Source organism: Symphalangus syndactylus, chromosome 4 (genome assembly GCF_028878055.3).
Source record: "Symphalangus syndactylus isolate Jambi chromosome 4, NHGRI_mSymSyn1-v2.1_pri, whole genome shotgun sequence".
NCBI lineage: Eukaryota > Metazoa > Chordata > Mammalia > Primates > Hylobatidae > Symphalangus > Symphalangus syndactylus.
The window spans coordinates 84,638,502-84,653,206 of NC_072426.2; the positions used below are offsets into that span (position 1 = coordinate 84,638,502).

At 45.4% G+C, this 14,705-nt stretch overlaps 1 protein-coding gene across 6 annotated transcripts in view; it reads right to left on the bottom strand.

Annotated features, from left to right (window-relative positions):
* Nucleotides 1–14,705, bottom strand: part of WDFY4 (WDFY family member 4) — a 300,852-nt gene that overhangs the window by 70,220 nt on the left and 215,927 nt on the right. For all 6 annotated transcript variants that reach the window (XM_055275366.2, XM_055275372.2, XM_063638069.1 and 3 more), the window contains exons 46-47: nt 12,457–12,542; nt 10,860–10,922 (exon numbers count right to left, since the gene is read on the bottom strand). In XM_055275366.2, the coding sequence (XP_055131341.1) occupies nt 10,860–10,922; nt 12,457–12,542 (149 nt within the window). The remainder of the gene's footprint in view (nt 1–10,859; nt 10,923–12,456; nt 12,543–14,705) is intronic.

Sequence of the window (14,705 nt, forward strand, 5' to 3'; positions counted from 1 at the left end):
CTCCCAAATGTGAAGTTATTTAATGGGAATGTTTTGGGTCTGGGCTTCAAAGGCAAGGAATCTCAGAGCATGAGTTTGTAAGAAAGTAGATGAGCACTTGGTGTTGGGTAGGGGACAGAGCTGGACCACAGAAATGGGCAGGTTTTATTATTAAGGTATCAACAGGCAGATAGCTTCTTGGGCCCAAAGCAATGTTTTCTCTCTGAACTGAGCTTGCATAACTTGCTCTATGAGCTTTCTTGGCTAAACCTGCAGACCTCTGACTGGCTGTGAATGAATGAAGTTGCACTCCCATCCTATCACATTCAGTGTTTTTCCAGACCCTCATGGGAGAAACGAAATAATGGTGGCAAGTATGGGTTGGTGGATTCAATAAATCAACACCTTACTCGGCACCGTGCTAGATGCAGGGGTCATGTCCCTTTGGGGAAAGCTTGGCTTGCCTGGTGCAAGCTGGAGGAGAGAGCAACTGAAATGAGATGAGGCACAGCATCACTGTCTGAGGCATTCAGGAGATCCCAGTCACGGATGTGCAGGGCTGGCCTGACAGAGAGAAAAGCCAAAGATTCCGAGGTTGGACAGATCTAGGTCCATGGCAGCTCTGCTTCTGACTTGGCAACCCCTTGGGCACCTAACATAGCTTTGGTTCCCTCACTCGTGAAGTGGGAATAATGCCATACCTAACTCCAAGGTTTCTGTGCCTCTAAAACAGGCAGCACATGGAGAACGTACTCAGCAGAAGCCAATTCTCTTCCAGAACCATAACTTGGTTCATTGCAAAGCTGAAATACTACTTTGAACAGTGGTGCCAGAAAATGACAGCAACCAAGTCAATCCTCACAATAGCCGAGGACCTTCTCTGGCCTCACTGTGTACCACACTCTCACGCTTTCATGTGTATAAAAGAAGAGAATCAAGAATGATACCTTGAGGGAGGCTTTTTTCCCCAGGACTTTCCTATGTTGGTGGCAAGTTTGCTGAGTGGATGATGAGAAGCACCAAGAGGCATCCATCAGTGAAGTGGTATTATTTTCTCCTCACATTGTCAACTACAGCACACCACACATTTCATTTCTTCACGCCTTGCTGCTTATTTCCTCTTGTAATGCTTAGCTATGACAACCCTACCATATTTCTAAAACCTTGGGAGATCTAGATTCAAAATTTTCATTTTAGTTTTTCCCTTTATTAAGTGTTTTTCACTGTAGAAGTAACAGAACCACAACATACTACTAAATATAGTAGCTTAAAGCATCCATCATTCTACAGTATAAGTCAGCTGCAATGCTGGCAGAGTTCCTTACTAGTTATTTTTCTGTATATATTTTTATACATAGTTAAAATTATAGCATTCCTGTCATTTCTGTCCTGCTTTGAAACCCATGCTGTTACCTGGTATTAATAACCACACCTTAAAACATCTGCAAGATAGTTATTCTTGTGGATATATATAACTATAAGTTACTGTTGTACCTTTAAGTTATTTTCAGTTTTCACTAATGGGAATAGTCTTGCGATGAGAGCCTATATAACTAAAACATTTTAAAATATTTTTAATTATTTCCTTGGCATGGCCTCATTATTGGAAATATTGTGTTAAAGGGTGTGTTTTAACAATAATGTTGATATATGCCATCAAGTAGCTCATAAAAGGTTTACACACAAATACCTACCAGTAATGTAGTAGAGAACCCATTTCACGGCATCCTTGCCAGCACTGAGTACTGTCCTTTACATTTTTGTCTTCACCTGATGTCCGAAATGACTCATGAAACCCTCTTCTGAAGCTGAGGGGAGCGACCGTGTCTGAGACATGTGTGATGGGACACCATGCTGCAGGTATAGGAGCCACCACTAGCCTGCCAGGTCTTGGACATGTCCATAAGGGAGCCAATCTGCTATTTCAGTCACTTTATCTCTGACCCAAAAGGTATAGAGTCCATGCAGTGACATATGATCGAGACAGAGAGTGCTGGATAGTTACATGACGACTTTCCATTTCAATTTCTCCCACTTCAGACACTTTTTCTTTAGAATTAATTTTCTCTCCTTAGGTATTCAAAAGGTTCAGTAAAGGAGAGAAGTTAAGAGAAACATCGAGGTTACAGAGCCCACCTGGTGCCCAGGGTTTGCCGGTCCACGTCCTCCCTTCCCCGCTGCAGCACACTTCTTGCCATGCTTGGTCCTCAACACCCTTACTTGCTGCCAGCTGCTTGGCTGGCCTGATACTCACTCCAGCCTTGCTCTGGGGCTTTATCATGCTTTGCCTCTTATCACACAACTCAGGAAGGAGTTTCAAGTGCATTTAACTTTACCAGGATTGAGACATACACAGGCAGTGGGCTGGATTTGCCTCAGTGCATTCAAGTCAGACACCTCTTTAGCCAGGAAATGCTGGCAGCAGGACGAAGCAGACTGGAGATAGAGACCAGTTAGGAGGCATCTTCCGCATTCTATTTCTTTTTCTGCCAAGGAAAAGGTTTGATGTTGGTGTTCCTTCATGCTCTAAAATACCTCAGTCACCTTTACTTCTTGGAAATTGTATTAAGCATAAAAATACTTCATAGGAAAGCCTCGGGGGTTCTCTTTCCTCAAATACAACAAAACCCCTATTCACACTAACCTGACCATCCTGAAGGCCAGGCATGACCTTGGTGAGTTGGTGTGACCTCTGCCCTTGCTGTGTTTGCCTCTGTGGCCTGGAGCAATTGCCTCACCCTCTTGTGTCTCCATCCGCAGAATATGCTCAACATCTTCCTAGAGTAGCTGTGGCAAAAACTTGAAGACTACTCAGCTAATAGAATAAACAACTCTGAAGAGGAGAAGCCCCCAGTTAGGAGAAGACAGAGTGGCAAGTGAGATGTTCTGGAAACCAGGCTCGCCGGAGCTGGCCAAGCCACCGACTTGCTTCTCAAATTCACTTCACCTCCCTTAGCTTTAGCCCACCTGTGTGTGAAAATGACTTTGGGAAATATTTGATGTGGTTTTTAAAATGTATATAGAAAAAAATTTAAGAAAATTACAGATTATATATTATAGACAACTAAATATTTAAGACTTTAAGACTTAAAAGGCTTATTGCCTCTACATTTCACTCAGACTAGTACATCTCAATGCCAGTAGTCTGTGATAAGTTTATGTAGGTATAATGAGATACCGATATGGTTTGGGCATTGGTCCCCTCCAAACCTCATGTTGAGATTTGATCCCCAGTGTTGGAGGTGGGGCCTAATGGAAGGTCATGGGGGTGGGTCCCTCATGAATGGCCTGGTGCCATCCTTTTGGTAATGAGTGAGTTCTCACTGTATTAGATCCTGTTGAAAATTGATTGTTAAAAAGACCTTGGCACCTCCCTCTCCTCTCTCTCTCTTCCTCTCACCATGTGATGCCTGCTCCCCTTCACCTTCCACCATGAGTGGAAGCATCTATACCCTAAAGCCCTCACCAGAAGGAGGTGCCGGCACCTGTACAGCTTGTAAGAACCATGACCCAAATAAACTTCTTTTCTTTATAAATTACCTAGACTTAAGTTTTCCTTTATAGCAATGCAAATGGACTAAGATACCTCAAGCAACTCCAATTTATACAAAAAGTTATATAGAAAAATATGCTAAAAATGCTATAGATAAGGTAGGGTTTTAACAAATCTTTCAGTGGTGCATAGGTAGGCAGGAAAAAGAAACCAGAGAAATAAACAACAGGAAAAAAACAAAAAATAAAAATAAAATGGCAGACTTGTATTCTAACATTTTGTTAATTATAATGAATGTAAACGATCTGCTTTATTTGTAATGACCACAAAATGGAAACAACCAAATTTTGCTCAATGCACAAATTGTTAAACAAACTGGTATATTTCTATCATGGAATACTACTCAGCAATAAAGAGGAACAGACCACTGATACATGCAACAACTTGAATGTATCTCAATGGCACTATTCTCAGTTAAAAAAAAATGCCCATCTCCAAACGTCACATACTCTATGATTCCACGTATATAACAGTCTCTAAATGAAAAAATAATAGATATGAGAAACAGATTCATGATTCCCAGGATTTAAGGATGGTGGGGGAAGACAGGGAGGTAGGCATAACTATAAAGTGCTAGCACAGAGATATCTTTGTGGTGATAAAATAACTGTGTATGTCGATTGTGGTGTTGGTTACTCAAATCTACATGTGATAAAATGACAAAGAACTATGCATACACATGTACCAGTGTCAGTGTCCTGGTTCTGAAATTGTGCTATAGCTATATAAAATGTAACCATGGTAGAGGGGGATATTAAGTGAAAGGTGTACAGAGTCTCTCTGTACTATTTTTGCAACTGTGAATCAATATTTTGAAATAAAAATTAAAAAAAAATCTTACAGCCTAGATGCAACAATCAATAGATCCTTATACACCTGCCCAGTGCTGATTTATGAGGCACTATGGCAAGCTTAAAGTGAGAATCTAAAACACCGAGTCAGCCTAGAGATACAATTGAGGCACAGAGTAAGGCAATTCAGGCACCTTAACCTTGGCTCAGCCGGCTAATCTAAAATTTCCCATTGTTGATCTTATTCTTGCAGATTCCTGAAAAAGTTGCAAAATAAATAGAAACTGCATGAATTCTCTATGTCCCAGGTTTTCTGGAGGTAGCTGGGCACAGGGGGCAACTAGGATGGGAGAAACCTTCAACCAGTGGGCTGCTCATAACCATTCCTGGGCATTTGCACACCTGTTCCCCACCCCTGGTGGTGTGGGAGTATAAAGGTTGTGGAAGCAATGTGGCTGGGTAGAGTTGGAAGGAAAAAGGGCAGGCTTGCTGCAGTGACTGGGGCTTGCATCAGGCTTTTGCCCTGGAAAGGATCTGAGGTTACGGCTAAGGATACAGCAGAGACAAGGCATGAACCTAGTACAGCCAGACAAAGATGAACATGGAATGGGGCCAGGGCCAAGGTCTGAGCATGACCTAGGCAGAATGGCCAGGGCTCGGATGCTCATGGCCCACAAAGCCAACTGTGTGAACAAGCTCCTAGATGCTGCAGCACTGGCTGTCACTCATTTTGAGTCTGCAGCCAGGTGCCGTTCGCCTCCGGTCCCAGCGACTCTGGTACAGACACAGGATATGAGTAGTTTGGTCTCCACAGTTGTGCTCCCAGGGCTTCACTACAGCAAGAAATCCAAGGACCATGCTTCTCTACTCAGTGGTGGAGCTGGCACTACCTTTACCAGTTAAGCGATTGTGTACCTTACAGATCTGTAGCCAATGACGTGAATCTCTAGGGGGCAGGATTGAAGGAGGAGAAATGCTAGGAAGGGGAACTTGAACTTTAGCCTCCCCCCAGCTAACTGTGGTGCCTCTGGGGTGTGGTTAATTATCATGGAAGGTCATATTCTCATGGGAATCGCATAGGTTCTTATGATCGGTTTTCTAAATTATTTGTCTTTCATTATTTTTCAAAGAGAATCTCTAAAGGAAACAATAAACTGAAAATGTTCAACTGTACAACTTTGCACCCCCAAGATAAATTTCATTCTAAACATTATATGCAAAGAATTTCTACAATTAAGAATGATTTTAGGAACTGCAAACACCCAGGTACAATCAGGCACTGAATACAAGCACCATCTCACACCCAATAGCTTTCTCCAGCCAGGGGACGCTTTTGCCTCAGTGACATGGTGGATGTTCTAGTTTATCCAAAAATATGTGCTGAGCCCAGGAGAGATTTGAGAGAAAGAGAATCAGATAGGCATCCTAGCCTCGTATTTCTCTGAGTTTTCTAAACTCTGGGGTCAGTATAAACTGAGGTCATTAGAAAGCGATGTAACTGAGCCAGGTAATGTTAGCTTCCCAAAGAAATGCCTGTACAAAAATAAGTGTGAATGTTAGGCTCCCATTCATGCAGAGAACTGATACAGATAATTAGGTTCCCCAGCACTCTTTTTGTATGTTTTATTAAAAAGGAATTGCCACCTTTGGTACCCACGATCCTTTAGAGAAGAACCAAATTTGATATTCAGCACCAAGAGAAAGTATGTTCCAGAAATTAAAAAAAAAAATCGCAAAAGCCTGTTTCTTATTATCTATCCCTGGAAAATAATATAAGCCAGCATGATTGTTTGTTTTAGTTTTCTTAGTCTCAGGACAATTAGAGTAACTAAATCACTCCACATGACCACATCTATTTTTTCTCCTTTAAAGGAGTGTTGGGTAATTGTTACAGGATGGTTACACCCTGTGTTTAATTTTGAAGCTGTCTGTAGCCCTTTCTGGAAGGGCATGAGTACATTTAAGTGTGAGGATGTGTGTTTATCCACAAGCGCATTCCAGCTAGCTGCCCCCTTTCCCTGCAGTTCCTGCCATCATTTCTCCTTTTCTGATTGGTCTTTTTACATCTCAAAAATCCTGCCGGTATTCAATACCACAGAGCGGGACTCATCCAACAGCTCTAGCTGGCATATGTTAGAAAGCCCTGTCAGCTTGCAGAACCTTGCACCCCACAGAAGTCTGAACAGGCTACCATGCTGTCTTCAAAAGGTTCAGTCCTGTACCATGGGGACAGGATTCATGCAGGCTTTGCAAGTATTTTCTACTTGGAATTCAGGCCCAGCGAACCTCCTTAGTATATACATAGTTATGGAGGCAACCATTGTCACTGAAAGCCTCAGCAAAACTCTGGTACCAAAAGCTCTGATTTCCTGTATGTGTGGGATGGTGTCCAAAAGAGCCACATGAGTCATCAAAAGCTGAAGGTTTAGGGCATGAAAATCTGTAGCCTAGGCCAAGGGTCATGGGCCAGTTGAAAACCCTCAGAACGGCACACACACCTCCTTTATAGGTAAGAAGTCCACATTCATTAGAGTGACTAACACGCAGCTAGGCATTTTTCAAGACTCATTCTATGATTATTGCCTTCAGTGATCCAAAAGAAAAATCATCAGCTTCATTCCAGGCATATGTCAGTGGCCAGCCACGCCCTCCTAAGGCTGAGGGCTGCCACTGCCTTCCCACCCTGGAGCTCCTGAAGCCACAATTGGGCTGGCAAGAGAAGGGCTGAAAAGGAGGCCACTCCAAGGAGCTGAGAGCAAGGAGAGCCGCCTGCTTTTAATCAATTGTTCTGTTAACATGCCCAGACACACATCAGGTGATTCTAAAATTAGGCAGAAGGATTACAATTTACTGGGCACCTACTATGAGCCCAAGTCAGCTTGATCCTGAAGCCCGGGGCTGTTTATTTAGCTCAGTCTTGCCACATGCCCTCACTGTGTGGGTGGCCTCAGAGCCGAGGGTCAGCACCCCGCGGGGTGTCCGCATTTTGCTGAGGCTCTCCTTCCATGAACTGAGATAAGCATTCCTCTGGAGCACCAAGCACTGTTCCTAGATGACCCCAGAAGCTTAGACAAGGGTCTCCAACCTGGAGCTGTGCTGAGACTGTGCCAGGCATGACCCAGCATAGCCCTGGAAGAGCCTGCTCCAATGGGATCAGGTAGCCATGATGGCAAAAATAATCACATTGGAAATAAAACGAGAATGGGGCTCAACTGTACCACAGAAGAAAGGTGGTACATAGGCTGGCATTGCAGGTCATCATCAACCTGAGGATGAGTAAGGAGTAATCTGCAGATATTTGACTCATCCACAGAGCATCACCTTCCTTCAACCTGGCAATCATTTCTGAGGGGCCTCTAACTTAGTGGGCACAGCTGGGGGTAAGCTCCTCTTCTGCATTCCTCCCTCTGCCCCTCCTCTACTTGCCCCTCTCTATTTGGAGTAGAAGGTATGTGGAGGAAGGTATATGTTTCCAGGCAAGGCACCACTAAGATTCTGAGGACAAAAGACAAATAATGGACAGAGAGCTAACCACAGTCATAGGGACAGCAATGTTGTCACTGAGTGACATTACAGAATAGGTTCATCAAAGGGTGAGCTGCAGAGACAATGGGGCTCAGTGAAGTGATGTGTGTCACGGTTGATGCAGCATTGCTCCAGGGAGAGAGAAAACCATCTGCAGCCCATGAGCACTGCGGCTCGGAACTTCCCTCTGCGTGGAACCGTGTGTGGCCACCTGCTTTTGCCGACACCCTCAGTGCTCACCCCCTTGTGGATAACAGAACCTTGATTCTCTCAGGGAACCGTACTCCCCTCAATTTGGTCTATGTAGTTGGGTGGGACTGACCCTATCCCCAGAAGCTGGGTGGGTGCATCCCTCTGATCCAGCCAATGAAAACACTCGATTGGTTCTGGGATGGGCATGTAATTAACCTAACTGGGGAAAATGACAGTTTGGGAAGTTTTGCTAAAGTTACCGGGATAGAGCATGTATGGTGTGTGGCGGGATTCCTGCATGATTGACTGTCAGTCTGGAGCTGTTGGGGGTATCGGTGTCCCCGTGATGGGAACACCTATGAGAAATGGAGCCAGGCCAAGTAAAATCCTCCCTGAGAGAGGGAGAGCCACCACTTCCTGCAGACTTACTTGTGCCTAGCGGTCCAGCCATGCCTGGAGCCAGACCATTTTTGACCTTCAGGTAGATGCGATCACGAATCCTCTTTTTTTGCTTCAATTACTTTGAAATAGCTTTTTACCTTGCACTGAAACAGTACTAAGAAATCCAAGTATGAACATAAAGGCTTATATGAAACATAAACAATATGAGATCAGCAGGGCTGAGATTCAGCAGATATGCACAATTAGGACTATCCGGTTGTTGAACTATTAAACTATGCTCATTACAGTTGGTAAAGAGCCACCCCAACTCCAGCGACCCACTGCTGCCCAGGTCCCCTGGACCACACCCTGGCATGCCTTGCACTTCACCACAATCTCTAAAGGGTAAGTGCCTGGCACAATAGGAGCCTCTGCTGGCAGCCACTGCAATTAGTCTATTGAAGGTCATCAATGACTCTCATGTTATAAAGCTCAATGGTCATTTCTCAGTTCTTATCCCACTTGGCCTATCAACAACACTTGACCACTCCCACCTTGAGTCACTCTACCTGGCTTCCAGGATGTCTTCCACACCTACGGTTTCTGCTACCTTTCTGGCTACTCCTTCCCCATCTCTTCAGCTGGCCCTGCCCGTGTCCTTACAGAGGGTAAGGTTGGTGTGCCCAGGGCACAGTCCTCTGATCTCTTTTCCATGTGCATGCATTCTTGATAATCTTGCCCATTCTCATGACTTTAAACACTATTCTGAATTTACGTCTCACTTGAACCTCTCTCTTGAACTCCAAATTCATATGCCCAATAGCTCCATGATGCCTTTGAGATGTATGATAGGCATCTCAAAATTCACATATCTAAATCTGAGCTTCAGATAGCCACAGTGGCCCTACAGCCACTCTTCCTGTGATCATCCCCATTTAATTTTCCAATTGCTGAAGCCTAAATCCTCTGTCTTATCCTTAAGTCCTCTCTCACATACATGCATTTCCCACACTTGATTTGTCATCAGATCCCATCAAATGTACCTTTAAACATGTCCATAATCTGATCACATCACATTATCTTTGCTGTCATGTTCCTGATCCAAGCCACCATCGTCTCTCACCTGGATTACTGCAATGGCCTCCAGTAATAGCTTCCTAACTAGGCTCCAGCTTCTGCCTTTGACCCACTCCAGTCTATTCTTGGCACAGCAGCCAGAGTGATTCTTATTAATATGTCAGTACACATCATCCCTCTGCTTAAAATCCTCCAACGCTTCCCATCTATTTGGAATAAAAGCTGACACGAGAATCTTGCACCAACTATCCCCTGTGACCTCCCTCACCTCCACCCCAACTAACTCCCTGCATTCCAATTTTATAAGCCTCAGCCATACCCTGCTCTTCCCTGGGTCTGACACGCTCTTCTCAATTAACTGCATAACATGTTTCTCCGCCTTTTTTTTTTTTAGACGGAGTCTTGCTCTGTCACCCAGGCTGGAGTGCAGTGGTGTGATCTCGGCTCACTGCAACCTCTACCTCCTGGGTTCAAGCGATTCTCCCACCTCAGCCTCCCAAGTAGCTGGGATTACAGGCACCTGCCATCATGCTCAGCTAATTTTTTGTATTTTTGTAGAAACAGGGTTTCACCATGTTGGCCAGGCTAGTCTTGAACTCCTGACCTCGGGTGATTTGCCCACCTTGGTCTCCCAAAGTGCTGAGATTACAGGAGTGAGCCACCACACCCAGCCAAGTCTTAATTCAAAGACTGTTTTGTTGCTCCATCAACAAGCAAATACCATCTATCAAAAGCTATTGATAAATAATTTTGAAGGAATTAGTGAGACCCATTTTATACTGATTATAAATATCTTGAATGTCATTCCTGGGGACACCCTCTTGCTTGGTCCCCACACATTCATGGAGAAAACCATCTACCACCTTCTTCTATTCTCACCCCGACTGAAATAAAAACACCTACTGATCCCTAAGTGGCCTTCCAGAGAACTGGGTAGCTGGAAAGGGGACCTGGAGGAGGGACTGCAAGCAATTCATTCACTGGGAGAGATGCCCCATAGCACAGATTCCTAAATTAACGTCTGATTCGCACACCATCATGTATGAATTTAGCTTCTAAGTGTTCAGAAACCCTCATCATAGGAGGGACAGCATGGGATTGCTCACACACCCCCATGGGAGGGCCTGACCTCCAAGTCTGGGCCTGATTCCACACCTCTGTGCCACCTGCCCAGTCACCAAAGGTAGAGGATGCCTTCCTGCCACTTGGGTCTGAAAAAGCCATAGGGCATATGAGACTTCAAGTCTGTTCACAGAGGTTTAATTGGCAGAAGGAATTTCAGGAGTAGGATGAAGGATCAGAGGAGGAACATCAAAGCCAGGGCAGTGCCATGCCCAGAGAGCATGGCTACCTGCCATTACCTTAGATTGAGGGGGTCCTCCGAGGCAGCTTTCCCCTTCAGGCTGGGTTGGAAAGAGCAGAAACTACATGAAAACGGAAGGGATAATTCCATCAGCAGAGTCAAGACCCTTTCTCCTGCTGCAAGGGCATTTCCGGAGTCAGGCAGGAAGCTGGGCTCATTATTGCTCCCCCTAGCTCCATCCTGCCCCCAGGTCGTGAACACCAGGCCTGGATGTACCTCTGAGGCAACCCTCAGCACTCTCTGGCATTATACACTATTGCCTTAATACCAACAATGACAACAATAAAACAATAATTACTTAGGCAGTGTGTATGAGGTACCGCCTCTGGGCCAGGCACTTGACAACATTGCCAATGTCAACAACCCTGCTGTACATTCCAGTGTGTTGCTGTAAGGACAAATGCCATCTTAATGCCAGGCTCCTTGAGCCTAGTGGGTAGTGGTTGTGGAGTCTGCACTAGGCCACCTTCACATCCGAAGCTGTGGAGGTGTAAGATTTCTAGATCAACTGTGAAAAACTTAGTTTAATGAACAGAAACCACAGGGGGAAATGAATCAAGTTTAATGGGTTGCACGTCTGCTTGTTTGGTTTGGTCTAAACTAGGCCTTGAATATAATTTTAGGGGGCAATCTAGCAGCAGCGTGGAAGAACCGCATGAGCAGGCTCACCTGAGTCCAAGGAAGTTTGCCTAGAACTAGCACAAAAGCCTCTCTACAGTTGTTTTTCTCCACCCTGGCCCTGCCTCTTGGTCGCAGTAGTGGGCCCTGGGTGCCAGTTCCACAGGGCCGCTAGAAGGCAGGGCTTGAATTTCTGGGCAAAAAATGGGTTCCTTGGCCAGGGGATATCAAATCTCACCTCAGAACTTCCAGCCCACGTGGAGCAGGACATAACCACTCCCTCTGTTAATCAGCCTCTCTGTGGTCTATAATGATGAGGAACTGACCTTCCTTTCTGTTCTTCTAGATTCACTACAAACCAATCTACTGATCTATAACTTTAATGGTAATAAAAACAAATAACCGTGGTATTAAGAACTTACACACTGGCTTAGATTTCTTAAATTGATCCATCTGGAGAAAGAGAAGTTAACTAAAACAGCAGGCTTCTCTCTTTAACAAAAAACATGTTCAGTGCACATGTGGGAAATCAGTTGTTTGGAATTCCTTCCAATGAAATATGAAATTGGAGCAACTAAAATTGGCAACTGGGATCAGAAAGAAAGATTAAGCCAAAAAAATTACTTGGAAAATTAGAAAGTAAAGCCAGAACATTCTGGAAGTCTCATTAAACAGCCAGTTCCTTAACTCTGTTGTAGCTGTGTAATTTTTTTCTCACTTCCTGTTCTGTGACACTTCAGTTCAGGAAAATGGAGCCTGCTTCCTAGGACTGAAGGAAGGGCCTTCTCTGCCTCTTCCCATACATCATTTCATGACTTGGCAGTTCTGTAGGTCAACAGTGCCTCCCTGGGCCCAGCCTGAGTGGCGTTCACTGTGGGTTGAGAACACTTTTCCTGAGCAGATAGCTGAGTGTTCTCTGCCCCTCTGCTCTCAGTTCAGGATCAGTTTCCTCAGAAGGAGGATTTTCAAGCTCTTACCTTTTAAAGGCCTTACTCCGATCATTGTTGTAGAAGACAAGAAACTTGGAATATCCATTGTGGAAGAAGATCTCCAGGGCGATGTCCTGTGAAGAGAAGCCCCTTTTAATGCTCCTGATATTTTTGTGGACTAGAGACGCCCCAGGGTGACACAGCTGCTGGAAATGGGTCATTGGGGGTCTCCGTGTCAGAAGACCCTTCCCGGGTGGTCCTTTTGAGTTCCCACAGTGGGAAGACCTTGGTGACAGGGATGGGGTGCTTCTGCAGAATGTGTGGGAGGGCAGGGGGCCTGACCACAGCTTCGAGTTCTGTTGAAGCAGGAAGCAAAAGGCCCACTCCCAGGGCAAGCGTGAGGCAGACATGAGAGAAAGCACCCATGCCATCATCAGACATTTTCACTTCTGAGTTATGGCATGGGTGAGCCGGGAGTCACCTTACCAGAAACGCTAGGGAAGCTAGTTCAGTGGGTGCAGCTGGGCAGCATCATGGGTTGATCTACAGACTTAAGCAGCACAGGGCCCCCTGCCCAGGCCATTTTGATGTGGTCCCACTGGCATAGTAAGGTTTTTGTCAGGGGTACTTCCTTAATGCCTAAATCAAATTCACATAATTATCTCTTTTTTTTGTTCTCCCATCCTTGTTTCCTCTCTAACTCCCTTCTATTCCAAGCTACGTAAATAATAAACTTGGAATAAGAGATAGAGTGAGTCACCTATAACATAAGCCTCAGGGGTGAGATGAGGCCAAGGAGAGAGAATTCCCAGGGCTGAAGGGAGAGTTAGGGAGAGATGAGACCTGTACATGGAGGGAAGGATGCAGTGGGGTAAGGTTCAGACTCAGAAGTGGGTACTGCACCCAATAGCAGAGTCCTATCCTGCATCTACCTGGCTGGAAGTGAGTTCTCAAAGTGCAGTTCATTAACTTTCCTGAGCAGAGAGAAGGTATCTGCAAGGATGTTGCATACCTTCTCTCCTCTGCTAGTCGACAGGAGACTCTTGGATTTTTTTCTACAGATAGAAATATAAATACTGTGCAAAACAGAAAGTGAATGCAGAATCTGTGGAGGGTACAGCTTGCCCTGGATACCTTGAGTGCCAAGCTCTGCCTTTCTCCTGGGAGAATCCAGGGATGGACAAATGGTGGCCTTGCTCAAAAAGCTCTCCCTTTGGCTTCCACCACTTCAGGTGAACCAACCCTCTGGAAATAATCCCCATGTACTGGGGGAAAAACCCCACTGACTGATACCTATCTGCTACTCTATATAACATGTAAGGTAGACACATAATCATAAAAAATAATTTTGAGTACCTACTTTGTGCCTAAAATTCTACTCAATGCTGTATGTATAATAGTGGAAAGGCAGGACATGGCCTCCTGCTCACTGAAGGGCAAGGAAACCAGAGAGGTGCCCACAGGAGCTAATGTGGCAGAGCTGAGGTGGAGGTTGGCCCAGACCCAACAGCACTGCCCAGAACCATCAGGGCAGGGCTGCTACTTCCACTCTGCTCTTCCTGCTCCCTCACCCTGCAAAGGCCCTCAGGAAGCTCAGGCAAAATGAGAACTAACTGTGTTGCAGGCAAAAGCAGCAGAGGGAGGAAGAGTGCTCATTAGAGGGCTAGAGTGGAGCTCTAGGAGGGCAGCTGGGGCCGTTCAGGAATTGCCCCACCTTAAAGGCCTCCCTGAGCTTCAGTTTCAGAGAATGATAATGAGCCTTCTTGCAGGAGGGATCACTGGATGAATCAATGACCTACCTACAGAAAATAGATTTACAAATGAAAAATATCTAGTTCATCTAGGCCAAGCACTGCTCTCTTGCTAGCCTTTGGAACTAACAGTGACCCTGTAGAGAGGGTGGGAAGAGATCCTGCCCCTCCTGTCATGTGGTCCCCCGGATCCCCTTTTCTGCCAGCTGCCCGGGAGGCCCAGGGCCTGGGGATGCAGCTTTGCTATTGCTGAGTTTGGGGTAATGAAGTCAAGATGTGTTTGATGTCGCTGGGGGCCCCTGAAGTTTACCCTACTCCCTTTGCTGCTCAGGTGATGTTTCTAGAAAGTGTGATCTATCTGTGAAGCGGGATGAGAAGTGGGAGGTTATGATCAGCTTATGGCTGAGCTTTTCCTCTGAAAGGAGCCACCATCTCTGTTGCATGCCTGGCTAAGCCCTTGAAGGCATGGGTGAGGCACTGAAAGATCCTGGTTGGAGAGAGCAGTTGGGAGATCCCTAAACCACTTGGCCCCAGAAACAGGGCCAA